This window comes from Symsagittifera roscoffensis, chromosome 7, assembly GCF_963678635.1.
Source record: "Symsagittifera roscoffensis chromosome 7, txSymRosc1.1, whole genome shotgun sequence".
In the NCBI taxonomy this organism is placed as follows: domain Eukaryota; kingdom Metazoa; phylum Xenacoelomorpha; order Acoela; family Convolutidae; genus Symsagittifera; species Symsagittifera roscoffensis.
Genome location: NC_087068.1, coordinates 28,653,525 through 28,680,636, shown reverse-complemented (window position 1 = coordinate 28,680,636; position 27,112 = coordinate 28,653,525). Strand labels below are relative to the sequence as shown.

The window sequence follows — 27,112 nt, the reverse complement described above, 5'->3', positions numbered from 1 at the left end:
AATAAATAATTTTACTGAGGCACAGCACAATTCAAAAGGGATCCCACAAAGAAACGTTTGTGGTTTATGAAAAAGATTGATGATTACACTGTCGAAATGACAATTGTGGAAACACTGTAAGCAAATAGTATAGCATGAACTAACCTGAAAAAAAACGAAGGCAACATAAAAAGAAACAGCAAAATATAACTGACTTGCTATTAAGTCCCTGCAATTGCAACAACAAAAAAACTAAGGTTACTAAAAAACGTAGTATCCTTGATACTTACTAAAAAGTAGTAAAAAAGGTCAGTATCCTTGATCTGCATTATAATTACTACTGAAACAAATCTTCATTTCGTAGAAGAACCTGAATGCAGTACATGAAATGGGCTTTTCAATTCTTGAAATTTTTTGGTTAGGCTTTTCTAAACTGTATCACAGATCTACAAGGTTTCTTGTTGTAGTATTTTTGTATCTCTGATTAGGCTTTTCTAGGCAGTATCATTGATTTACAATACAACTATTGCTGATATAAGCCTTCCTTTTCTGAAAGAACGTGAAGGTAGCACATAAAAATGGGCTTTTTCTTTCTTGTGTATAGCGATTTTGTATTTTGAAAAAGCAGCGTGTTTTTCTTTTCATAAGACAGGGGATTTTTTGAAAGAAATCTTAATTCACACAGAGGGGAAGCTGAGCTTCGCACCATTTGCGATACAAAACAAGGAAGCGGCTACGTCCGAAAAAATTCAAAAATTTCGAACTAGATCTATCGACAAAACTAGGTTTGAAACAACAACGGGCCAAGACAAAAAAAAACAATTAGAAACTGGCATAAAAAAATCATGCGGTAACAATGCCGAAAAAACATAAGCAGAAACTCTCAAGACCGAAAAAAAATTTTTGAAAAATTCAAAACCACCACACCCTCAAGCAAATAAAGGCACACAGAAGCTTTATTCGCGCGTCAAATAGAGCAAAATTCGGCTGATATAAATTTGACCTATTGATATAAACCTATAAGGCCAAAAAGGAAAACAAAAAAAGCCAAGAAAAAAAAACAAAAAAACTTCGGACTAGTAAAAAACTTTTAAGTCCCCCACACATTCGAACTTCACGCACAAAAAAAATTATTCGCTCGTCGAATGGTGCAAAATGAGGCCAATATGTCGAAGAAACATAGGCCAAAACAAAATGAGCAAATAAAAAAAATCAAACTAATTCAAGACTCCAAAAAATTCATCAAGTCCCCTCACACTCAAAACACATACAAATAAGGAAATTTCTCGTCGATTGATATAGCATGATATCAGGCCACAAAGCCGATTTAATTTACGCCGTAACTCAACAAGCCGAAAAATAAACAAAAAAGGAAACTTTAACATGAAGCAGAGACATCGCGAATTACAGACCAATAAGTATTTTGCTTAATCTATCACTTCGATTTGAGCGTGTTTTATTTGATTTCATATAGCATAAAATTATTTTATTGATGAAGGAAGAATAACAGGGCTTCGTGAAAATCAGAAGCACGACTACTCAATTACTGGCTTATTTAGATGCAATATACAACTGTAGAGATGAAAACATTCCCTATTTATCTGTTTTTTTTTGATATTCAAAAGATATTCGATTATGTTCCCTGCTATGTATTTCCGTTCCTTACCAATTTTTTACCGTCTACTCAATTTTGATACCAAATTAATTTACATGTCGGATTCAGTAGATTCACATCAATTCAGCAAAAGTAAAGGAACAAGTGATGCGATTGTTTTGAAGATAGAAAGAGACATCAAAAAGGAGTTGTTGGCTATGAGGAAAAAAAGATGAAATAAGTGAGAGTCTCTACACAAGGATGAGGTCTACTGGGGGCAGCCCGCCATGCTTTATGGGTTGGCGAAAGTGCATAATGTGAATACCCCATTAAGACCGGTCCTCTCCTTGCCTGGTAGCTCTTATTATAACTTGAACAAGGTTCTTGCAAAATTTTTGGAGAAAATTGAGGGCGCAAACGTCGAGACCAACTCACTAGATGCGAGAGAAATCTTAGAGAGCACTAATTTTGAGCCCAATGAAAACTTGATATCTCTAGATGTGAAGAGTCTGTACACAAATGTTCAACTGAAAAAAACGATAGACATAGCTCTGAGAAAACTGTACGAGCAAGATGAACCACCATCAATTGCTAGGAAAACCATGAAGAGAGTGTTGAACATGGCAGTTAGTCAAGTCCATTTCAAGTGCAATGAAACATGGTACGTTAAGAAAGATGGTTTGGCAATGGAGGCATCTCTTGCCGTTATTTTAGCAAATCTTTGGCTGAAGCTGTACGAAACTGCACTATCGAGGGATATTCCCGAAATGTTTTTGCCCGAGAAAGATCTTCACGGAATTTGTCCCGAGTGCAATAAGAAAGTCACGTACAGGTCAAAAGGTGTAGAATGTGAATGCTGTTTGAACTGGTATCACGTAAAATGCTGTGATATATCAGATGATGAGTATCGAAATATAAGTGAAACCGTCTGGTACTGCAGAAAATGCATCGCAATAAGAGAGAAAAACAAGTCAGGGCAACTAGCTAAGTTATTTCTCCGTTATGTTGATGATATAGTGAGAACAGTGAAGGGTGATCCCGAAAAAATGCTACGGGCTGCAAACTTACTACATCCAAATTTACAGTTCACAATAGGGACACCAAACACAAACGGAGTTTTGGCATTTTTGGATTTACAAATTAGAATTCACAAAAGCAGGAAAATTAGCTGTGGGTGGTATCAAAAACCTGCGCCCCCCTTCAGTGCAAGAGAAGTGTGACTGAAGGAACTGTTCACCGTGTTTTTAGAAGCTGCGCCCCCTTCAGTACAAGAGAAGTGTGACTGAAGGAACTGTTCACCGGGTTTTTGGGTTTTCCGCAGTGACTCAACATGGGAAGAATATGATAAAGCCATGAAAATCAACCGTGAGCAGTAGTTGGATAACCAATATCCAGAAAGTTGGTCGTCGCGGGTGGCATCCCATGTCCTTGAAAAAATCATCAGCGAGGGCAAAAACAAAAAGAACATGGCTGAGAAAAAGAAGCCCTGTGATTATAGCAGTGATTCACAACCCATCTTGATGGTCTCTAAAATCCTCCTGTTCCAGTGAACTGAAATCAAAAGTGGTGTACAGACTTGAATGTTGTGGGTGCAAATCCATCTAGGTTGGCCAGACGGTCCGACATCTCACCACAAGGATTGAGGAACACCGAAAAGAGGATACCCCAGTTGGACAGCATATAAGGCAGTGTGGTAGTGAGAGTGGTAAGTCTGAGTTTAATTGGAAAATATTCGACCGGGCGTCCAGCAGCATCAAGTTACTTACATTAGAGGCGCTGCACATTAGGAAAAAGAGACCGGCAATTAACACGCGCGACGAGTTTAGAAGTAGGGAGCTGACACTAAGGCTATAGTTCCAGAATCAAAAAATACTGGCTAAAACAACAAAATTTTGAAACAACTTACATGTTAGCATTAAAATTAGCCACAAAACGAAAATGTGAAAATAAAAATGAAGAAAACTCTCAGAAATTTGTGACAAAATGTTTTAAAATGTTACATAATAGTTGTTACATAATTTCAGTGATATTTGTGAAGTTTTGATTGGTTGAATTTTTACAATTTTGAAATAATGATGTGTGTGACACTTTTTATGATCTTTGATCATTTTGTACAGATAGTTTAGAATTTTTAAAACCTGAAGATGCACAAATTGTAGGAAAACGTTTGTTTGAATTTACAATTTTAACTCATTCTCAAATTAATTAGTTAATATCCGATTAATACCTTTATTATCTCTCATACCATTATCAATTTGTTAGAACGAACTATGATTTTTCGAGCACTATCAAGGTAAATTCAGGTGTTCCTGAAGGAAGTGTTTTGGGGCCTCTTTTTTCATATTATTTATAAATGATTTTCCCGACTTTGTGATTAACGGTATAATTTTTGCATACAGCGACGAAAGAAAATTTTTACCAAAAACTACAAATTCCATTTTAATCCAGAACGACATTGATAGTCTTTTAACTGTTACACAATTAATTGGTCTTAAATTTCACCCTTCATAGTCGAAGATGCTATGTTTGAATCAATTCAAGATACATCATTTCATTTGATTGAATCATTTCTTGAGCAAATTAATGATATCAAAGATCTTGGTAAGTTAATATCCATTAACTTGAACTGGTCAAATCACATTGATAGAACAAGTTGCGAAATGTTCATAATTGTTCAATTTCATTCGCAGAACTGTACCAACATTCTGTTAGTCGCAAAAAACTTCGACAATCATTGATTTTGTCTGTTTTACTTTACTGTTCCCATGTTTAGTTGCCTCTTATTTCTAGTTTACGCAAAATGGAAAGTTTTCAGATGAAGTAGTCCGTTGGATTTACCATTGTGATGATTACAACACCACTTTACATATACTATTTTGCTACCAATTTGTTTTCAAGTTACTCGAGCAGATCTCGATTTCCTATGGAAAATTGTAAATAAGAAAAGAGAAACATGCAAAAATTCTCAACCCAAATCCTGGTCTCTTACAACACGATCAAGTGGAAACAATTTTTTCGACAAGCAAAATTTTCACAAATTCAAGTCAGACATTAATTTTTTTGTTCGCGCACCAAGACTAACCAACTATTTTGTTATCTCTTATTGTGATCAGCTTTGAACGCCCTCTTTCCTTATCTTTATATTCATTGGAGTTTTTTGAAAAAACTCAATTTTTTACTTTATAAACTCATGCACTTTTTTTGCAAATTGTGAGTGTTCTATCTGCCGATCCTAATTCACTCTTTATATTAAAAGAAATTTTATAATTATTTTTCTATTTCAGTTATTCAAACCAAGTGTTATGCTTAATGTTGTTTTTACTCTTTTTAATGAAGTCATTTTTTGAGTTTTTTACTTCAAGGATTACTTATATTACCAAATCAAGTTGGTAAAATTACAACCAACAAAAAAAATCGCATAATGAGCTAAGATGAAGAAAAAATAAGTGGTAATTCTCTTGCTAACAGAGCCTTGCCGGGAATGAGACGAGATGAAATAAAGTGTCCTGTGCCTAAATTTTTTTGACTGGAAAAGCCCTAGTTTCCGATTACAATACACTAGCTTACCGCAAGGGTAACAAAAAAATCTTGTTGTTAATCACGTTTACGTCGGAGGGGGACTTGACAACTTTTTAATAGTCTTGATTTTTTGTATCTTTTTTTGGCTTTTTTAATTTAATTTTTGTTTAGTATTATTGGTTTCGGTCTGAATTTCATCGGTATAAGAAATTGATTTTGCTCCGTTTATGAAACCGAATTTTTCTATTTGTGTGTAATTTATGCGTGAGACGGATTTAATATTTTTTTTAGTTGTCTTAGTTTCTTTTTGTTTTTATTTCGGCTTTTTCTTTTGTCTTGTTTTTTTTTCGACTGAATAGATTTTCGGCCAATAATCTATTGCGTTAGAGGCATCATATGTTTTTTTTCACCTATGGATGGAAAGTGCATCTGTGTTGAGGTCCATTAAGCCAAAAATTATGGTTGATCCGAAAACAAAAGTTGACGTCAATTGATCCGAAAACAAAAGTGCCAAAAAAATTGGTTGTCAAAAAAAATCAGATTTTTCCTTTAAATGCCAAAATTTCAATTTTGAAAACAAACGAGAAATAAAATCACTACTAAAAACACGCTTTTAGCATTTTAAAGCATTCACCAAAACGACATCACATGGTTAGATTTAAATTAATATGATCAAAATCTGAAATTGTGGCATAAAAGTTTTGAGCGGTTAAAAAATTTGAACTTTTAACTTTTATACTACTAGCCGACCTTATTTAATTAAAATAAATTGTATCCTTATGCTAAAGCAGAATAATTTTGGTGAGCAGACAAAGTAAGAGCCCGAATCATTTAGGCCGAATAAAAAAAAGCGAAAAAAAGAACGGAAAGTATACAAGTCAGTTTGGTAATTTAAAAAACTACAGGAATTAATCAGCGACGCCTGAGAATACGTTGAAAACTGGATACGCCGCAAAACAATTTCGGGTGCCAGTTAAGTCGACAAAACATAGGCCGTCAAACTAAAAGCCGACTAACCAATTTTTCCCCCGAAAAAAATTTCAATGTCAGACACCAAAAAAAAAGAAAGGACAGGCCGGGAATCGACCGCTGACCAAAATTATTAAAGACAACTGCCTTACGTCCAGCCTAAAGATGCAGTTGTTTCATAAATTTTTTTAGGAAGCTTTAAAAAAAACTTTGCTCTTATGGAAAAAATGATTATCATACAAATTTCATATATGAGAATTGTATTATGAGCATTTTTTTCATTCCAAAATGGCATCTGATTTTTGACGTCCAAAGCACTTCTATTGAACAATGAACGCTATTATTTCATTTGAACATTGTTTTCAGAGCATTTCCGAATTTTTTTCTAATAGAAAATTTGTTAACATTCAATTTTACAATTTCCATATTGCATGATAAGTATTTTTTTCATTCCAAATTGAATTGCTGTTTTCGATGAAAAAAAAACTTACATTGAGCAAAAAACGCTTTTGACACATATACAGCTTCTTAACAAACCTTTTCAAAAGATTTCTGTAAACTTTATCAATGATGAAAAAATTGCTTATCATACAATTTTCATATATGGGAATTGTATGATAAGCGTTTTTTTCATTCCAAACTGAAATGCTGTTTTCGCTGAAAAAAAACTTACATTGAGCCAAAAACGCTTTTGACACATATATAGCTACTCAACAAACCTTTTAAAAAGATTTCTGAAAACTTTATCAATGATGAAAAAAAGTGCTTATCATACAATTTCCATATATGGGAATTGTATGATAAGCATTTTTTTCATTCCAAACTGAAATGCTGTTTTCGCAGAAAAAACAACCTACCTTGAGCCAAAGCCGCTTTTCTATTTTATACAGCTTCTTAAAAAACCTTTTCAAAAGATTTCTGAAAACTTTATCAATAATGAAAAAAATGCTTGTCATACAATTTCCATATATGGGAATTGTATGATAAAGGTTTTTTTCAAAAAACAAAAACCTCAATTTTTTCATCACCCGACTGTTTTATTAGAATCAAACAGCCGCAGAAATTAGTTTATACCAGTTTTCAACCATTTTTAGAAATTGTATGAAAATTGTATGACAAGCGTTTTTTCCATACACTTGATGTATGGAATTGTATGATAACCATTTTCGGTGTATGGAGGTCAACCCGGGTAATCTATTCTAAACCGATTGTAATCCTTTATCATTCCAGAACTCTGTTTTTCATGTTTTTTTTTAAAGTTGATCTTATCCTTTAGTCTTACCCTTGTTTTTCATCTGCGGTTGGTTTCGATCTGCAGGTTTGTCCTTAAATGCAGGAAAAACCGAGGTTTTACTTTGGAAACGTCTTCTAAATCCCTCCACTAACTTAGAATCATTTACACTGGATGAACAAGTTGTTGAGCTTTCTAGTTCTTTCCGTACTCTTAAACTTCTAATGGACGCTAATCTGACGATGGTCCAGACAGTTAACTTTGTGTGCAGCTCTTGTTATTTTCAAGTAAGCGTAAGCTTCATAGTGTTAGCAATTATCTTAGTTTTAAGAACGGTCACATGCTAGCCAGGAAATTGATTCTTACGTGACTAGATTATCGCAACAGTCTATGTGGTTGCCTACCAGATTATCTGCTGCAGAAACTAAAGCGCGAGTCCAGCATGCTGACTGTCGTTTCGTATCTGTTCAACAAAAACATGGAATAGCATCACTATAGTTATCTACGTTACCTCCATTGGCTTGTGAATAAAGAGCAAATTGATTTCAAGATTCTGAAACTTGTGCACATGTAGTCTGTTGGCCCAAAAGATCGCCAACCTACCTTTTAGAGACTTTCGAGCTCACCTCTGGTTTAAACCGTAACAAATTGTTTCGCGTCCCATCAGCTAAATCTAGCGATGGCTTGCAAAGTTTTGCTTGCTTTGGAGAAAAAAGATGAAACGGTCTCTCACTTGATCATAAATCGGTTTCAAACTTACAGCAATTCAGACGCGTTTTAAAGTCTCATTTAGTTAAGCGTTAATTCTACAGCTAGTTTTTGTTCCGACTTTCGATACAAAAGTAACGGAATATTTGTGCTCGGGGTGGGTTTTTTTTTCTTCAGACAAATTTCGACTTTTTAACTAGCCATTTTTGACAAAATTTTTTTATATCCTTCGAAAGGTACTGTTGTCCTGAGCTCAAATTTGAAAAGATATTTTACCTGTGATTATTTTTCGTAAGGTTACGGGGGTTTAAAGATTGCCATTTTGGTCAATTTGGGACAATTAACGCGCGATATATTTCGCGCTATTAACGCGTAAGCGGAGAGTTAATCCGTCTTAGAAATCGTTCCAAATTGGTTAAAAGAAGCTTGTTTGCCGTAATTGGTTTGTTACAAGGAGCGAAATCTATCTTTCGTACTTTATATAGCGTGTGGGGGGATGATTTTCATAAAAAATTTTAAATTTTAGAAAAAAAAATTTTCATTTTGTTTTCTTTCATTGAATTTTTTAATGTTATTACTGCTCCATAAACCTTAAAGGGCAGTCGGAACATTCAGGGCTTCGCCCTGATACGAGCAGTCTTGTTGTTTTTGAATTTGTCCAGTTATCTCACAGCTCGCCTGATTTCCACATGTGTTATTATGCGCAAGTAATGTATAGAGAGAATCTTTGAGAACCTTCGACAAAAAATATGTGAAAAGTGTAACAAAGGAACGACCAAAACGCCGCTTGTTCACTAAAGATGGAAAACCACCAGGTCACGGCGAGATTACAAATTAGCCTCCTCGCTGGACGTTGGCGTCTTCTTGAAAAACATATCAATACAGTTTCAAATCCAGGTGTCCAGAATTCAACTCTCTGCTCGGATCCATTAATCAATGAAATAAAGAGGCTTGGTGTAAAGAGACCGATTATATTGGACAAGTTCGAAAACCAACAACGAATTTTTATGGAAACGGTCGAGGTAATGGAGTTCCTTATCTACCCGGGTTGACCAAAACTTCTTATCATACAATTTTCCATATATGAGAAACTTCTTTTCATACAATTCCATACGTACAGAAAATTGTATGAAAACTCTATGATAAGCATTTTCCATATATGAGAATTGTATGATAGGTATTTTTCCACATACCAAAAATTTTGATTTTTTCCTTCTAAATTTAGTTTCTGAAAAATTTTCGGTTGTGTTTGCAACCGAACAAATGTGGGAAAGACATTGGTTACTCAAAATACCAAAGGTTGGACGGTCTTGCTTTTTCAATGCATAGAAAACGACCTGAACTAGGCTGTCTTTCACAATTGATATAACAAAAGTAAAAAACTTTTATTTTCTGGCAAAATTTTTTAATGTTGATTATTTTAAATTTTTGAATTTTCAAATTATCAGACATTGATCAAGACATACATTAACACCCCATACAAAAGAAATAGGAATTTTCAGCGTTTTTGAAAAAAAAACTTAAGTGAAAAGAAAATAAAAGCCAATTTTATCGTATCCAGGACTACGTTATGCACACAAAATATTAAATTTTGCATGCAAAAAAATTTTTTCGAAAAATGTTTGTTTGCGTACGAAATTCGATTTGCGGTTGAAAAAAAATTTGTCGCCATCAAAATGGATCTCATTTGGGGATTCATTATCTCTGGTTACTGCTGACTGATTCCTCGTAACTTTTCTATTATAATAAAATTCAATTTAAATTCTAACAGGCATCGTTTGCTCAATAATAAAATCCACACTAGCCTGGATAGTCCTGTTTTAAAATTAATTTATTCCTAGATGCTTTCCCGCACTGGAGTTTCATCAATAAAAACCGATTTTAATGAACTTTTATTGTCTACCTATGTAAAAATAAAATCTGATGATCATCGATAGAAATTGATTATATTGTTAAATTTGCTAAGCGAAAGTATCCAATTTTAATCGAGTGTAATTGTTTATTATGATGTATCATATTTTTTGTCTGAATAATCTATTCTAAACCGATTGTAATCCTTTATCATTCCAGAACTCTGTTTTTCATGTTTTTTTTAAAGTTGATCTTATCCTTTAGTCTTACCCTTGTTTTTCATCTGCGGTTGGTTTCGATCTGCAGGTTTGTCCTTAAATGCAGGAAAAACCGAGGTTTTACTTTGGAAACGTCTTCTAAATCCCTCCACTAACTTAGAATCATTTACACTGGATGAACAAGTTGTTGAGCTTTCTAGTTCTTTCCGTACTCTTAAACTTCTAATGGACGCTAATCTGACGATGGTCCAGACAGTTAACTTTGTGTGCAGCTCTTGTTATTTTCAAGTAAGCGTAAGCTTCATAGTGTTAGCAATTATCTTAGTTTTAAGAACGGTCAAATGCTAGCCAGGAAATTGATTCTTACGTGACTAGATTATCGCAACAGTCTATGTGGTTGCCTACCAGATTATCTGCTGCAGAAACTAAAGCGCGAGTCCAGCATGCTGACTGTCGTTTCGTATCTGTTCAACGAAAACATGGAATAGCATCACTAGTTATCTACGTTAATTCCATTGGCTTGTGAATAAAGAGCAAATTGATTTCAAGATTCTGAAACTTGTGCACATGTAGTCTGTTGGCCCAAAAGATCGCCAACCTACCTTTTAGAGACTTTCGAGCTCACCTCTGGTTTAAACCGTAACAAATTGTTTCGCGTCCCATCAGCTAAATCTAGCGATGGCTTGCAAAGTTTTGCTTGCTTTGGAGAAAAAAGATGAAAGGGTCTCTCACTTGATCCTAAATCGGTTTCAAACTTACAGCAATTCAGACGCGTTTTAAAGTCTCATTTAGTTAAGCGTTAATTCTACAGCTAGTTTTTATTCCGACTTTCGATACAAAAGTAACGGAATATTTGTGCTCGGGGTGGGTTTTTTTTTCTTCAGACAAATTTCGACTTTTTAACTAGCCATTTTTGACAAAATTTTTTTATATCCTTCGAAAGGTACTGTTGTCCTGAGCTCAAATTTGAAAAGATATTTTACCTGTGATTATTTTTCGTAAGGTTACGGGGGTTTAAAGATTGCCATTTTGGTCAATTTGGGACAATTAACGCGCGATATATTTCGCGCTATTAACGCGTAAGCGGAGAGTTAATCCGTCTTAGAAATCGTTCCAAATTTGTTAAAAGAAGCTTGTTTGCCGTAATTGGTTTGTTACAAGGAGCGAAATCTATCTTTCGTACTTTATATAGCGTGTGGGGGGATGATTTTCATAAAAAATTTTAAATTTTAGAAAAAAAAATTTTCATTTTGTTTTCTTTCATTGAATTTTTTAATGTTATTACTGCTCCATAAACCTTAAAGGGCAGTCGGAACATTCAGGGCTTCGCCCTGATACGAGCAGTCTTGTTGTTTTTGAATTTGTCCAGTTATCTCACAGCTCGCCTGATTTCCACATGTGTTATTATGCGCAAGTAATGTATAGAGAGAATCTTTGAGAACCTTCGACAAAAAATATGTGAAAAGTGTTACAAAAGAACGACCAAAACGCCGCTTGTTCACTAAAGATGGAAAACCACCAGGTCACGGCGAGATTACAAATTAGCCTCCTCGCTGGACGTTGGCGTCTTGTTGAAAAACATATCAATACAGTTTCAAATCCAGGTGTCCAGAATTCAACTCTCTGCTCGGATCCATTAATCAATGAAATAAAGAGGCTTGGTGTAAAGAGACCGACTATATTGGACAACAAGTTCGAAAACCAACAACGAATTTTTATGGAAATGGTCGAGGTAATGGAGTTCCTTATCTACCCGGGTTGACCAAAACTTCTTATCATACAATTTTCCATATATGAGAAACTTCTTTTCATACAATTCCATACGTACAGAAAATTGTATGAAAACTCTATGATAAGCATTTTCCATATATTAGAATTGTATGATAGGTATTTTTCCACATACCAAAAATTTTGATTTTTTCCTTCTAAATTTAGTTTCTGAAAAATTTTCGGTTGTGTTTGCAACCGAACAAATACAAATGTGGGAAAGACATTGGTTACTCAAAATACCAAAGGTTGGACGGTCTTGCTTTTTCAATGCATAGAAAACGACCTGAATTAGGCTGTCTTTCACAATTGATATAACAAAAGTAGAAAAAACTTTTATTTTCTGGTAAAATTTTTTAATGTTGATTATTTTAAATTTTTGAATTTTCAAATTATCAGACATTGATCAAGACATACATTAACAACCCATACAAAAGAAATAGGAATTTTCAGCGTTTTTGAAAAAAAAACTTAAATGAAAAGAAAATAAAAGCCAATTTTATCGTATCCAGGACTACGTTATGCACACAAAATATTAAATTTTGCATGCAAAAAAAATTTTTCGAAAAATGTTTGTTTGCGTACGAAATTCGATTTGCGGTTGAAAAAAATTTGGGCCAAATTTTCAAAATAACTTGAAAAATTTTTTGTGTCGCCATCAAAAAAATGCCAGTCATACAATTTCCATATATGGGAATTGTATGATAGGTATTTTTCCATATACCAAAAATTTTGATTTTTTCCTTCTAAATTTAGTTTCTGAAAAATTTTCGGTTGTGTTTGCAACCGAACAAATGTGGGAAAGACATTGGTTACTCAAAATACCAAAGGTTGGACGGTCTTGTTTTTTCAATGCATAGAAAACGACCTGAATTAAGCTGTCTTTCACAATTGATATAACAAAAGTAAAAAACTTTTATTTTTTGGCAAAATTTTTTAATGTTGATTATTTTAAATTTTTGAATTTTCAAATTATCAGACATTGATCAAGACATACATTAACACCCCATACAAAAGAAATGGGAATTTTCAGCGTTTTTGAAAAAAAAACTTAAGTGAAACGAAAATAAAAGCCAATTTTATCGTATCCAGGACTACGTTATGCACACAAAATATTAAATTTTGCATGCAAAAAAAATTTTTCGAAAAATGTTTGTTTGCGTACGAAATTCGATTTGCGGTTGAAAAAAAATTTGGGCCAAATTTTCAAAATAACTTGAAAAATTTTTTGTGTCGCCATCAAAAAAATGCCAGTCATACAATTTCCATATATGGGAATTGTATGATAAGCATTTTTTTTTCAAAAAACGAAAACTTCAGTTTTTTATCACCAGACTGTTTTATTAGAATCAAACAGCCACAGAAATAAGTTTATACCAGTTTTCAACCATTTTTAGAAATTGTATGAAAATTGTGTGACAAGCATTTTTCCACGCACTTGATGTATGGAATTGTATGATAAGCGTTTTGGGTGTATGGAGGTCAACCCGGGTAGACCTTGGTGTGAAGGTAGTAATTATGGGCCTGGTTAGTCGCGAAGGAAAACACGATCGTACTCGCCGATTAAGCAAAGCATATAGAAAACTTACCTGGCGTTATCGACAGCTTTTTTATTGGCCGAAAAAATGTTGCTTCTGGAAACACATCTCAGATGGCGGCTTGCCGAAAAAACGCGATTTTTTTGTTCAATTTTTTTTTTACAAAAAGTGCCTAAAAACGCCTTGTTTTGGCCTCTTTTTTCAAAAGTTTACCTGCGTCGCAAAAAATTAGGCCAAAGCAGGGTCTTTGTAATGCTTTGGGAGAGGGGAGAGCTCATATTGTCATTTTGGTCGAACTAAGAAGAAAATGTCGGCAAAACTTTCGATTTTTTTTGAAAATCCTCACCCCCCCCCCCTCGAGAAAATTTTAGATCCGCCCCTGGGTTCATAGGCCCTTCTCGTCAGTGTTAAAGCTGGCTGCCGAATATTTTGTTCAATACAATCAGACGTTTTGAAAAAAAAAATTTAAGCTGTGCATTTTGGCTGAAAATGGTTCCTGTTGACTGATTCATTGTATTTTTTCTATAATTATGAATTTTTTTTAAATTCTAACACGCTTCGTTTGTTTATAAATAAAATCCACACTAGCCTGGATAATTTTATTTCAAAATTAATTTTTTGCTAGATGCTTTCCCGCACTGGAGTTTCATTGATAATAACCGATTAAATTAGATTTTTATATTCTGCCCCTGCAAAACTAAGAAAGTATTATCATCGATAGAAAATTGACTATATTCTTACATTTTGTTAAGCAATACGATCCATTTTTAATCGAGTGCAATTGATTAATTTAATGTATCATAGTTTTTGTCTGAATAATCTATTCTAAATCGATTGTAATCCTTTATCTTTCCACATCTTTGTTTTTCATGATTTTTTTAAGTTGAAGTTGATTTTATCGTTTCATACTATGTTGCTGACCTTCCTTCATTTTTCACGAATACATTTTTCGGAAACAGTCTTCTGAAATAATAAGAAAAAAAATTGTCAGAAAAGCCCAAAAGTTACTCATGATAATTTTTTGAGTTAATGGCTCGCTAACCAGGTACACTGTACTTCTAACCAACGGACCGAAAAAGTGATCATAATAGTCTATGGCCGAAACTTGAGTTTAAGAAAATAAAAATAATCGCTTTTCTGGAGCGGGAGCGTAACTTATTAATTTAATGCTTACGGCCGTTTTATAATCAATTTTTCCTCAGTTACTGCTTTTTGAGCTTCTTCGAACTTAACTTTAAATTAAAAGTTGATAGAAATTAGAGCGAGAGTAAGCATTACAGTTTGGAAAAGTTCAATGGCAGTAAGAAAACTAAAATAGTTGATTCTGAAACGGCAGTAAACAGTTCAATAGAAACTAGAAAAAAGGGATTAGCATGTTTTTTTCACGGTCAACAAAATGATTATAATTGATTATAAATTTTAAGAAACAACTTGATTATATTGAAAAAACTAGTATTGGCGAGGATTTTATTTTATAATATTCGATTATGTGGAGGAAAAAAGGAGTATAATCGATAACCATGGATGTTAAAACCAGAGCGGACTAAGTGGGAGCGGGTGTTGGACGCCCCCCCTCAGAGAATCGACCCCCTGCTGACCCAAAGGGTCCTCCTTTGTACTATTTTAATATCTCCATGTTTGAGGGACCGAATGTTTTTCTAAATCCTAAAATTGGTAAGCGCCCGCCAAAACAACTTGATTTTTTGGTCGAAATTTTCCAAAAAGCGCCCAAAACACACTTTTTGGGCCGTTTTTCAAAATTTTGCCTGCGGCGCAGACATATTGGTAAAAAAGGGTCTTTACGGTGCTTGGTGAGAAGTCAAAAAATTAATTTGGTCGACTATAAACAAAAGGTTGATAAAATTTTGAAATTTTCGACATTTTCGATTACGACATATCTTTTTTGTGTTGCAATGATCTTGGAACACTTACTTGAGCTGCGCCGATTGTGATATCCCACCCTGGGCTCTTTTTCCTTTCCCCCCTGCATATTTTTACATGTAACTTTGTTGACCACATTGTCCGATTGTAATGAAAATTCACATACGGACTAATAAAGCCATGACAAACATATTTGGTCTTCATACTCAACCTCGTAAAACCACTCGTTACACATATATATTGAAGCTCGTGTGAGGTGGGGGGCCTGAGTCGAGATTTTTCACCTAATTTGAAACAAGATTTGAGCGTTTTTTTTCAGACGATTGCGCTCAAAATCTTTCTTCAAAATGAGCGGTTTGAGCGGTTTTTGAACGGTTTATCTAAAAAAAACGCTCAAAAACCGCGCAAGATTTGAACGGTTTATCTAAAAAAAACCGCTCAGAAGCCGCGCAATATTTAAGCGGTTCTTTTAGATAAACCGCTCAAAAACCGTTCAAATATTGCGCGGTTTGTGAGCGTTTTTTTTTAGATAAACCGTTCAAAAACCTCTCAAACCGCTCATTTTGAAGCAACATTTTGAGAGCAATTGTCTAAAAAAAACCGCTCAAACCGCTCAACTTTTGCTTCAAATTAATTGAAAAATCTCGACTCGGGATGCTTCAACCGACTCAATCCAAAGTCGCTCTGGGCTCTTTTTCCTTCCCCCCCCCTCCCCACCTTACGCCAGTTTTAACTTATTATTGTAACGAGTGGTTTTACGAGGTTGAGTATGAAGACCAAATATGTTTGTCGTGGCCTTATTGGTCTGTATGTAAATTTTCATAACAATCGGACAATGTGGTCAACAAATTTACATGTAAAAATTTGCAGGTGGGGGGAAAGGAAAAAGAGCCTCGCTCTGTTTGATTCGAGTAAATAGAAACGAGTTCGACTGCTCGAATTGAGCAAACTTTTTCAAGCGAATGTGAATGGGTTTCGACAGATTCGGCCGAATCAAAAATATGTTAAACAGTGCTTCAATCGACTCCACTCTAAATTTACTATTTCGTCAATGAAAATTTTGTTCAGAGGTTGTTATGCTATTCAGAATTGCTACAGACTCGGTTTTTTAATTAACAACCAGTGAATTACATTGACTGACTAAGTACTGTTTATATTGCGACACCAACCAAATTTATCATTTTGTCTGAAAAATGTTTACTGCCGTTATCCCGGGAAAACGAAAAAGAGCCCGATCCTGGCTTGCAATTCTCCTGACAATAGTCGCGTACATCTGCCCGGGTAACCTTTCATTACTTATTTCTGTCTCTGATCTGTCTACTGTAATTTCTTACTAGTGCTCATTTTAACGCTCGACAGTTATCTTTTTAGTCAACCAGTCTGAGGCATAACCCGGAATTTAATTATTTAAGGTTGAACCAAGAGCTCGCTTTGTCAAGCGGCCGTTAAGCTATGCCTATCTTGCAAATCGCGCACTTTGCGAATTGCTGGGCACGTGCGCTTTGAATTATAAGACTGATATAGTTCCTGGAGCTCCACCACAACTGGATACGTCACTGTTCCCTGTCATGAAAGTCAGAGATAGCACTTTCGACACTGGTCGTCGCGGAAAAATAGTATAATCTATAATTTTTAATTACTTCTCTATTACTTATTAAATATACTCATATATATTGTGCTCATTCAGTTATTAAACTCAAGCCGTTATTCTGGCTGTTTCTATGGACAATTTTGCTGGTTGGTGGACTGGAACAACTTCGTATCTATTCCCAGACTGTCCGCCACTCCATACAACATTTGGATGACGTCATCAGATAGAGAAGGTTCTCTGGCTAGGATCCAGGAGATCTCGAACACTCCGTTCAGAGGTGCGATTCCGACGTCTCGGCAGTTGTAGATCAATACATAAGAGGAGGTGTTAAGAGCTAAAATCAAGTTCTGTCTCACATGAAAAAAAAGTCTATTAGCTTTTCATTTCTCTCGTTCATCGAATTGTTAAATTAATTCAAAAATTTTGTAATAGCTTGTTTGTTCACTATGACATGGTTAGCCGTATCGTCGACTTTTTAACCTATATATGAAACTAGGAAACTGCATAGTGCTGGGTGGAGGAGGGGAATTGGGGAGGGATCTGGAAGCCCTTCATATTTGTACTTTGATCAACGAGAAAAAAAAGGTTTCCCACTCACCCATGATATTGTAGTTGGGGTAGCTGGGCACTATTGGGTTCACTGGGAAAGAGACAATGAAGGCCCCCTTGGGAGGGTATGGCTGCGTCGCTTTACCCACTATACTCGTGTACACTCCGTCCTTATACCCAGTGTTGTTCACTTGAATGTAGTCGTCTGAAAAATCTCTTGAAACTCAAATTTTAATTTTTTTGAGAATTTTTGTTGGTGATTAAATCAGAAAGGTCATAAGAACAACTTAATTTAAGAAACCCAGGCCATATCTGGTTAAAATTTCTTTTTTTATGCAGTAATAATAATAATAATTAATTTACTTTTCCTGGCACCCAAAATAGAATTGTTGCCTGATTGAACTATTTCTATGAATGACAGGGGGTTTACTGTGGATCGAGTGACTCACTGTCATTGGGGGATGTTTCGAAGGTGTAGAATGCGTAGTTGCAGTCGATGCCTCTCTCGAAGTAGGTGGAGTACCTCTTGATCTCATACCACCTGCCCATGTAAGGGTGAAGGTCAGGCACATCTGCAAATCAGAGGGAATTTGTACGATAAAGATGTTTACAAGGAGAGATATTTCACAGCATGTTCAATAGTAATAGTGCTAAAATATTTTCAGCCTCACAAACAAGCAAAAACAATTTTTTGTACAATTTATAAACCAGTCCCAAGCATGAGAGAGCGTCATTGGACCATACCTTCAGGCGTCAAACTTCGTAACATTTACGAAATCATATTTCAGAAGAACATCGCAAAAGCATAAGCCCCAATGTGTTCATTCAATATCGCATTCACTATAAGAAGTCATTTGCAGTGGGGACGCATAATAAGTTCACAGTTTTTGCATACTCTAGTCATTCAATGGGCTGGAATTTTTTTTCTTTTCAATAGAAGTGGATAATAAGTAGGAAATAGCGATTTTCATTTGATTCTGGGCAATATATCTTTCTTTTTTGCTTGTTTTTTTTTTAGTTCCAGATACTTAACCCGAACTTAAATTATTTCAGGTTAAGGCTATGGCTATTTTACAAGAGGTCACCTTGTAAGTTGCAGCGCACGTGCGATTAGAACCCGCAATCATATGGTTGCTGTCCATTATCACTACCGATGCGCCACAACGCCACTCTTGTGAACAACTATACATATTCATTTGGAACACATCTATACCTGTTTGGTTTGTTTAAATAGTCATTCGGAACAAAGAAAAAAATAATATTACCGATGATCTTGCCAGAGATATCGGGACACGACTTGCCGAAACTGAACTCGGCTAGGGAAGCCGAGAAGAGAGAAGAGACCAGAAAAACTGCAAACAAGAGCATCTTTATTGCGATGAGGATTCTGACAAAATGAGAACTGTTTTAGTTTATTTTAAAATAAGTAGTTTATTTATTCAAAATGAACTTAATGTTGTTTTTGTGTATGGTAATTCAAGTGGTTTTAAAAGGGGGCAGATTATTCATGACCTTTGACCAAACATCAATGATTGTAATGTTATTGAAATTTCTTTAGCAAAACATTTAGACAAGTTCAATTTCCTTCAAATACCAATGAGAGTTCATCGCTCCTGAAAATACTTTGACCCATACGTAGGCGAAGCGGTCATTTAAATCACTCGCAGTCCAAATATTTTCGCCGAAAAATAACCCAATTTCAAAAATTAGCTTACAGATAATTGCACACTCATATTGGTGTTGTATGACAGGAGTTGCATACACAGGCGTTGACTGGAAAAAAATATATTTACCTTTTTTGGCTCCCTATTGTTCAAGTAAAGCAAGTTCTGATTTACCCGGAAGCTCAATTTCGCTATCTTTTTATTCATCCAATCAATCAATCACGCGTAGATGCAATCATAGGTTTAACGTAGAAGTAAATATGACATTTTCAGGATACTCGCAGGATACCCTTACTTTCGGTGATTGCTCTAGTTAATCCTGTTGATAATTCCTTGAAAATTATGCGTTTCAGGATTCATTTTAAAAATAAACGAAAAAGCAAAAATATTCAACGTTAAACGTTATACAATTAATATCATCTTTGTATGAAGTTTTCTAATAGCATTCGGACAGCTCAAAAAAATTCATCAAGGTGTATTAAATACATCTTTTTACTGAGGAATTCAATGGCAAGGTCATCTCCTACAGTAGTTTTAGCTTTTGATAGTTGACATTTTTTGTCTGTTTTAGCTTTTTGCTTCAGCATGATCTGTTCTGTGTTCGGTTACTGGTATCCCGCAGGACTGAGGCAAGTATGGATTCAACCACAAATGCAGATCTGCTCAAGGCCTGATTCAGACCTGGAAGATACATGCGTCATATCTTGTTCAGATCTGCTCAGATCTGGTTCAGATCTACGCAGATCTGACCCATATATGATCCAGGTCTGAATCAGGACTTGAGCAGGTCTGCTTTGTAACAAAATCCATACCTGCTTCAGTCTTGATTGAGACATGAACATGCCCAAACGAAACATGCACCATGTCTGGACAAGATCTGAAATAGGAAAGATTTTAACATGCTCAGATCTAGTTTATGTTTGGTAGATTTCCACTCAGTAAAAACCATCTAAATCGCACTTAAATTCATCTGAAACTCAAATCCATTTTAAAAGACCCCTGAGCAGATCGATTCAAGTGTCTAAAAAAACAGTTTAAATCAATTTTTTTTGCTAACAAGGCGAAAAAACAAGCTGTTTAAAAGACTTATTGAAATGTAATTTGCCTCGCACGTTTATATTTTCAGCCACTTGACTTTACGTTCCAGAACTATTACAATCACATTATCGAAAGCTGTACGTCTGTAGAATTTATTTCTATACGTGATTTTCAAAAACGGAAAACAAGGACGGGATTTTAACAAGTTTTAGTGTTATTTGTTCAAATAGCTATTTTCAATGAAAAAAAAAAAACAAGACAATTAACAAAAGTTGAAAATCCATTCAAAAATTTCAAAATTTTTTTCCACTTCTCAACATGTCTGATGCAGTTCAGGACAGATATGCAATCTCACAACAAATGGATTCAGCCTCGGCATATCTGTATTTTTTTTCTGTACGGGATATGCTTTTAATCTATAACTTTGTTGAATAAGTTTTGAAAACATCTATTTTTTTTTTCAAGTCAATTTTCAAAAACATCTATTTTTTTTTCAAGTCAATTTCGAAACAAAGTTTGTTGAAATTAATTAATTCATGGTAAAAACGGCTAAAAAAAGTATATCGATTTTCTGGTGACTGTTAAAGCGGCATGATTTGTTAAAAATTGCTAAAATATTTACAAAAGTTCTTCCGTTCAAAAATCTAAATTACAATTGGACAACTAGAAGAACCAATGATTGTTTTTTGGATGTTAGTATCAATGAACTGCAATCATTCTTTTTTCTAACAAAAACAGACTGTGTAAGGGCGAGATTCTGAATGCTCCGGCTGCTCTGAACTTGAACTTTTTTTCAGCCTAATCAAATTCAACTGTTGTGATACGTTTGCAAAATCTGCACAATGAACTTTCCAGTTGGGAATAAGAAGCATGGTGCGCGAAACAGTAGAAAACGGGGTATGTTTTGAATGCCCTTAGTATCTGTGAAAAGTTTTTTTCATTAAAAAAAATCAATGAAAGTGTTCCATTAAGAAAACGGAATATTTATGCTCTGCATGTTTTTTTTTCAGTCAATTTTCGCCAAATTGCCCGGGGTTTGAAAATTGCCAAATTGTCCATGTTCTGGACTAAACTATGCGCGCTTTGAAGAGTTTACTCATGATGCTGATAGCGTTGCGCGATTTATTTATGCATGTCGAATTATCCCGCACAACAAAAATCAATTGAGTACAAGGAAATTGATCCAAATTGAATTGAGATTAGCTGATCGGTCATATTAATTTCGTACGACTCAAAATTTCAAACTTTGATACTGATCAAAATTTATAGGTTTTCAGTTTTCTATACAGAAAAATTATTCGATATGAGTTAAGGGACAGTCGGAACATCCAGGGCTTTGCCCAGATATACGAGCAGTCTTGTTCATAACTTAAATTCAGTTTGGATTGCGTTAATTTACCGCTAACGCGTGAAAATGATGAAATTAATTGCTCGTTATTTATCCCAAGCGAAATTAAATTTAAATCGTTGGCTGTAGAAAAAAGTGCCGTTAAAATTGTCTTGTTAAATCGAATGATTTCTAAAGAACATAAATACACCCTCAACTCAAAATTTTTGTCACTTCCTTTAAAGATAATGAAATTTAGCTTCACATTTCAAAAACAGATATAGAAACTTGCGTCCAATCAACGCATACTGGAAAAACTTTCATCCACATAAGCAGTGGTGCAATACAGATTGAGAAAAAGCTGAAAACCCTAACGAATAAACTATTGCCTTTTTACTGAAACCCGTTAACTTTTATACTTCTGGCGTTGTTTTATACTTCTTTGTATTAACAATAACACTATCTACTGTCTGATATTGAATCGAAGGTTATTAAAAATAAAATTGTCAGAAGTCAGAATCAACTTTCGACACGTACAAATTCGACACTTCTATCTCCAAGCAAAATCTAACTTACTTAGCAAATGCATTGCTGAAAAAACGCATACTTTGAAGTTTTATGATTTCTAAAAAATATATTATAATTGAGCTGATCCTTGGATATCGTTTTCTCTGTGATTATTTATAGTTTTCGACTTGAGTTTTTACACTTTTTTCTAACGAAAAAAAAAGCTGAAACTGATAGGGATCTGGTTTCTCGTCAGTATAGCAAGTAACAGAAAGTATTTTTGAGGTCCATAAATCCCGTTGCGTTTGGTGTGATGCAACATATCAATTCCGAAAAACGAAAATACAAATTAACCAAACCAACATAAGTTTTTACAAACGCATAAGTTTTTATAAAGAATTATTTTCCCCTAAAAAAGGAAGTATTAAATTGTTTTTTGAAATATACCACGAACTCAATCGTAGAAAAATTGTTTTGTTCTTTTCTTTGACATGAAAATGAAACGTTTTATGATTATTTGATGATTTACAGCGAAAGTTTTAAATTTTTTTTTCAGTTAGGTCACGAAGTGGCTACAAAGAAGATAGCTTAGAGCGTATTATTATCCGCCCAACTTCCGCCCTTAAAAAGCTTCAAGAGAACCAAGTGCAGTTTTATAAAAGCAGCTTTTTGATTGTGATTAAGATTCTACAACAAATTACCCAAAATAATTTTAAGCTCTGATTTTTGGCTAACTAAACCCATACGTAATCGAGAGACAAACAAAAACAGAATTCCAAAACAATTGATTTGAAAAAAAATATATATAACTTTTCCTGGTCAAAATGTTTTAGTTATCATAAATATACATTTTCAAACCAAATTTACTGAAGCAGGGAAACAATTTTGCTCAAAAAAAAACAGAAAAAATTATTATTTTTTTAATTATAAGAATCCAAATATGAAAAGAGTTTTGACTTCAGTTCTTATATATTTTGCTTCAGTTGAGAAATCATTTTAGTTTTTTAGGGAAACACCACTTCTGAAATAATTAAATAAAAACAAATGAATAAATAGAGAAACATTTCCAGCATCATAGCTAAAATCCTCAGTACGCGCCGCATAAGATAAGCAAGAACCTGACCAAAACGGCAACTTTTAAACCCCCAGAACTTTCTACAAAACTTTCTTGCAGGTAAAATTTTTTTTACATTTGAACTCAGCAAAGCAGTGTTTTCATTGGGTTAAACAGATTTTGTTAAAAAACTCTTTCGCGGATTGGTTACTCAAAACAAAAATTAGGAAGCATGGGTTATTTTTTTTTCGTTAATTGGATTGGTTATTCTTCTTCGTTATTTGAATCAAAAACTAGGAAGCAGCTATAACCCCTGCCAGTAGTGGATTTGAGGGGGAGGGGGTTCTTTCTTTATACTAATTTGAGAGATCCATTTTTGCTGACTAACCTAAAATTTTTCTAAAAGTGCCTTTGGCGCCAATATATACTAATTTTGCGGAGGGGAGCGCGCGCCAAAAAACGCAACTTTTTTGATCAAAACTATCCAAAAAGAGCTTCAAAATGCATTTTTGGGCTGTTTTTCAAAAAATTCCCTGCGGCGCAAAAAAAATGATCAACATGTGGTCTCTGTAGTGATATAGGAGAGCTCAATTTGGTCGATCTAAATGTTCGAGTTTTTTTTTGAAATATTGCAAATTCTCCTTCGAGAAAATCTTAGATCCGCCCCTGGTCCCGGCTGCTATCAATGACCGGCTTTTTCTGAGCTATTTTAGCTACTTCAAACGAAAGCTTGCACGGAGTCGAGTCATATGTTGTATGATTAAGGAGACAGTTTATTTGTAATTCTGAATGACAAAATCACAACTATTTCTAGGCCTTTTTTGCAAGCAGGAAAAATTTTTAATGTAACGCTTCCTAACTTGTACTTTTTGTTTTGGTCCAGGTGTTGATGTTCAAATTATTTCAGTATCTGCTGCTTTTGTGATAAAACCCTATTAAATTTCAGGCACTTTATCACTTGGTCTAGTAGTAATGTAGTTGCTTGAGTTGCAGCTGCACACAAGCTGCCTTTCGTTAAGTTACCTCTGCTTCTTAGAAAAATTACTCAAAATTTTTTTTCAGAAACTACTCTAGAATGTTCGAATTTCTATCACAAAACTAATTTTTTATCGGAAACTTGAATAATTTGACTACAACTTATTAAAGAAAGAGTTCGCAAATAATTCTATTTGTCTCTCTATGGGCAATTGGTCTGATCAGTCAGGACAAAGTTGCTGACGTCAACGCCAAGAGCAGTCAAGTTTCCAGTCAAAGACTCGAGCACACTAGCCGAGATAGTTGGTTCACGGCTCAAAATCCACGAGTACTCAATGCCACCGATGTTGAACACGTCAAAACACGAGTAGATGAGAGCGTACGAGGAAGTGTCGAGAGCTAGGAGGTTGTAGTTGGGGGTTGAGGGGGTGATGGGGTTGACCCCAAAGGTGACGATGAAGGCGCCGAGGGGAGGGGTGGGTTGGGTGGCTTTTCCCACTTGGCTGGTGTATGACTCGCCATTGTAGCCGGTGTTGTTTACATTGATGTAGGTTCCTAAAAGCATAAGTCGCATTTGCATCTCCGTCTATTTTTTCATCGCATATTTTTCTCTAGGGCAAAAAATATTCCATTGCATTTTTAAATTATCAATGGGAATTTTGACTAGACTAGACTAGACTAGAGCAAATAGTTGTTATCTAGCAATTTCGAAGCTATTTTATGGTCTGAAGTTTCAAAGAATTGCTCGAAAACTTCTATAGTCACTGTTCATTAAAGAGAAACATGAATAAATGGAAGACCGCACCAACAAAAAAGTATCAAAAATGAAGACAAAAAAGGCAAAACTTTTTTTAAATTACCATCGGAACTGAGGCTGTACTCAGCGTAGTTGCACTCCAGTCCCCTCTCGAAGAAGTTGTTGAACTTCTGGATCTCATACCACTTCCCAGTGAAGGGGGACAGGTCGGGAACACTCACTATCTTCCCACTGATGTCCGGACAGGGCCCCACGTGGATTCTGGCCAGAGTGGCGGAAACAAGGGCTGAAACGCTGAGAAGGAAAGCTAAGGATTTCATTGTGGAACTTGATGTTAGTTACTGATTGCTAGAGAGACTTATGACAAAATGAAAGTAAAAGAAGTTGAGAATGGTTGTTGGGGAGTTTTGGAGCTAGATGAACTTTAATTTATAGCTGAGTGGGTGATGTCATTTACCAACGCATATTTTGTTTCCACAATAAGGCCATCTGTTTACTCGACTCTATTGTGGCTTGGAACATCAAACATTCAATTTTGAAGTTGGTTCCAAAAGCATCGAAAGTTCACGTTGAAGAAGCGCTTCAATTTAGTCGAGATTTTATTTTCACGGATCAAACATCATGCCACCATTGAGCATCAGACGAAGTTCATCTGGGTCGAAATGTAGGTGAAGCAACCGTTTAAAAGCTACGAGGGTTTGAGGGTCGATTTCAATTATCTACTTCAAAAACAAAAAGCAACGAATGATTTTCTTGATTAAAGAATAAAGGTTACGCACACAAGAAACTTTCCGTCCTGATTCAAAAACCAGGTCAATTTGATTATGGTATAATGATTTCACTTGAGCTCAGTGCATGTAATTTTGCTTGGTTTTGTGATGCGTAACTCATAAATTAATAAGAATCAGAAATTGCGAAATGGTAGAAAGGTTCATTGTAGACATCTGCTCATATAAGCCACCAAATAACCATGCCATTAACTTCCTATCTAGAAAAAAAATGGTTTATATCAACTTCCAATCTGAGTTCCGCAATCTACTTCGGAAAATCGTGACTCAAAAAAGTATCTCAGGACTTTGCGCGTTCGAATAATTTTCCGCGACTTTGAGCGGCCGAGAAAGATATCTTGCGCTTTTGCGTGATCAAAACTTTATGCGCAATTTTTCGCGACCACGAAGGTTCGCCTCTATTTTGCTTAACCCAAAAAGATATATCGCAACTTTGTACGATTTCTGTTGCGAGATTGCGCAACCTATATCAAGAATACACCTTAAACTTAATTGAAACAAGACTGCTCGTATCTAGGCGAGGCCCTGAATGTTCCGACTGCCTTTCAAGGTCAATAGAGCAGTAATAATTTCAAATATGAAATCTTTGCAAAAACCATGCCCACACACACCACTTAAAGTACAAAGTGATTGAGCTCGCGCGTAGTAACAAATCAGTTATGGCAAATAAACTTCCTTCAACTAATTTGGAACGATTTCTAAGATCAATCCCCGGATCAAATAACCGCTTCTGCATTGAAAGCACGAAATAGATTGCGCGTTAATTTTCCCAAATTGGTCAAAATGGCTATCTTTAAACCCCCATAATTTTACAAAAATGATCACAGGTGAAAAATTTTTCAAACTTCAGCTCGAGACAATAATACCTTTCGAATGATATTTTAAAAAAAAAAACATCAAAAATGTCTAGTTAAAAAGTCGAACTTTGTCTGAAGAAAAAACCCACCCCGAGCACAAATTTTCAATTACTTTCGTTACGAAAGTCATAACAATAAGGTGAAGTTGAAGTTTATGCATCTTATTATATGGTGATGGTTTTGCAGAACAGCAGCAAAATACTTCAGTGTCATTTTGTGCGAATTTTTGTTCTAAGTATGTGAGGAAAAGATCCAACTAATAATTGATATGGCACTAATAGTGTGTGAGCTTCAAGTCTGCAACACTCTGACCAATTTTTGTTGCAAAAGTGGTATCACGTGAAAGTTCTAGACGCAACAAAACTACCTTGAATAGCAAAAAAGAGCGTCGCTCATGAAAAATAACTGGAATGCGGGGAAATATTAGAAACGGACTATGCTCAGACAGCCTGATAAGTTTTTTATACATCCTCTCTAAATAGCAAAAACCACTTTTTTGTTTATTATGATACCTGAAAAATCTTTTAATTTGTTGTGCTATTTCCTACAGTGGAAAAACATAAATTTTTAAAACATTTAAACATTTAAAACATTATTAAAGTTGGAATTGATAGTCAGCGGTAAATAACTCTCCTTGAGTGACTGCTACATATTAATGCATCACTCAGCACTCTTTTGAGGGCTGAGTTACTCAGAATTTTTCTGAGGGTGAATCTCAGCTTTAGTAAGAATTTAATTAGAACCTCCAAA

General features: G+C 34.9%; 4 protein-coding genes across 4 annotated transcripts in view; 2 read left to right on the top strand and 2 right to left on the bottom strand.

The window, feature by feature from the left end:
* LOC134850907 (torsin-like protein) overlaps nucleotides 1-27,112 on the top strand; it is a 442,884-nt gene that overhangs the window by 34,229 nt on the left and 381,543 nt on the right. The window lies entirely within an intron of this gene.
* Nucleotides 1,861-10,557, top strand: LOC134851979 (uncharacterized). The gene is made up of 2 exons (XM_063868255.1): nucleotides 1,861-2,422; nucleotides 10,478-10,557. Exons 1-2 carry the CDS (start codon nucleotides 1,861-1,863, stop codon nucleotides 10,555-10,557), a joined length of 642 nt encoding a protein of 213 aa, XP_063724325.1.
* LOC134851234 (apolipoprotein D-like) lies at nucleotides 16,873-18,861 on the bottom strand. The gene is made up of 4 exons (XM_063867229.1): nucleotides 18,661-18,861; nucleotides 17,845-17,967; nucleotides 17,445-17,600; nucleotides 16,873-17,180 (listed from the first exon to the last, which is right to left on the bottom strand). Exons 1-4 carry the CDS (start codon nucleotides 18,761-18,763, stop codon nucleotides 16,975-16,977), a joined length of 588 nt encoding a protein of 195 aa, XP_063723299.1. The 5' UTR covers nucleotides 18,764-18,861; the 3' UTR covers nucleotides 16,873-16,974.
* LOC134851289 (apolipoprotein D-like) lies at nucleotides 24,052-25,167 on the bottom strand. The gene is made up of 2 exons (XM_063867303.1): nucleotides 24,821-25,167; nucleotides 24,052-24,515 (listed from the first exon to the last, which is right to left on the bottom strand). Exons 1-2 carry the CDS (start codon nucleotides 25,035-25,037, stop codon nucleotides 24,163-24,165), a joined length of 570 nt encoding a protein of 189 aa, XP_063723373.1. The 5' UTR covers nucleotides 25,038-25,167; the 3' UTR covers nucleotides 24,052-24,162.

Bases quoted from the DNA above. Each gene is read 5' to 3' on its own strand.
- LOC134851979 (XM_063868255.1), top strand. From the start codon at position 1,861: ATGCTTTATGGGTTGGCGAAAGTGCATAATGTGAATACCCCATTAAGA. The intron at 2,423-10,477 runs GTGAATGCTGTT...GTTGCCTACCAG, and splicing joins CAGGTCAAAAGGTGTAGAAT to ATTATCTGCTGCAGAAACTA.
- LOC134851234 (XM_063867229.1), bottom strand. From the start codon at position 18,763: ATGCTCTTGTTTGCAGTTTTTCTGGTCTCTTCTCTCTTCTCGGCTTCC. The intron at 17,601-17,844 runs GTGAGTCACTCG...GAGATTTTTCAG, and splicing joins CGAAACATCCCCCAATGACA to ACGACTACATTCAAGTGAAC. The intron at 17,181-17,444 runs GTGAGTGGGAAA...ACTTGATTTTAG, and splicing joins CCCCAACTACAATATCATGG to CTCTTAACACCTCCTCTTAT.
- LOC134851289 (XM_063867303.1), bottom strand. From the start codon at position 25,037: ATGAAATCCTTAGCTTTCCTTCTCAGCGTTTCAGCCCTTGTTTCCGCC. The intron at 24,516-24,820 runs GTAATTTAAAAA...TTATGCTTTTAG, and splicing joins GTACAGCCTCAGTTCCGATG to GAACCTACATCAATGTAAAC.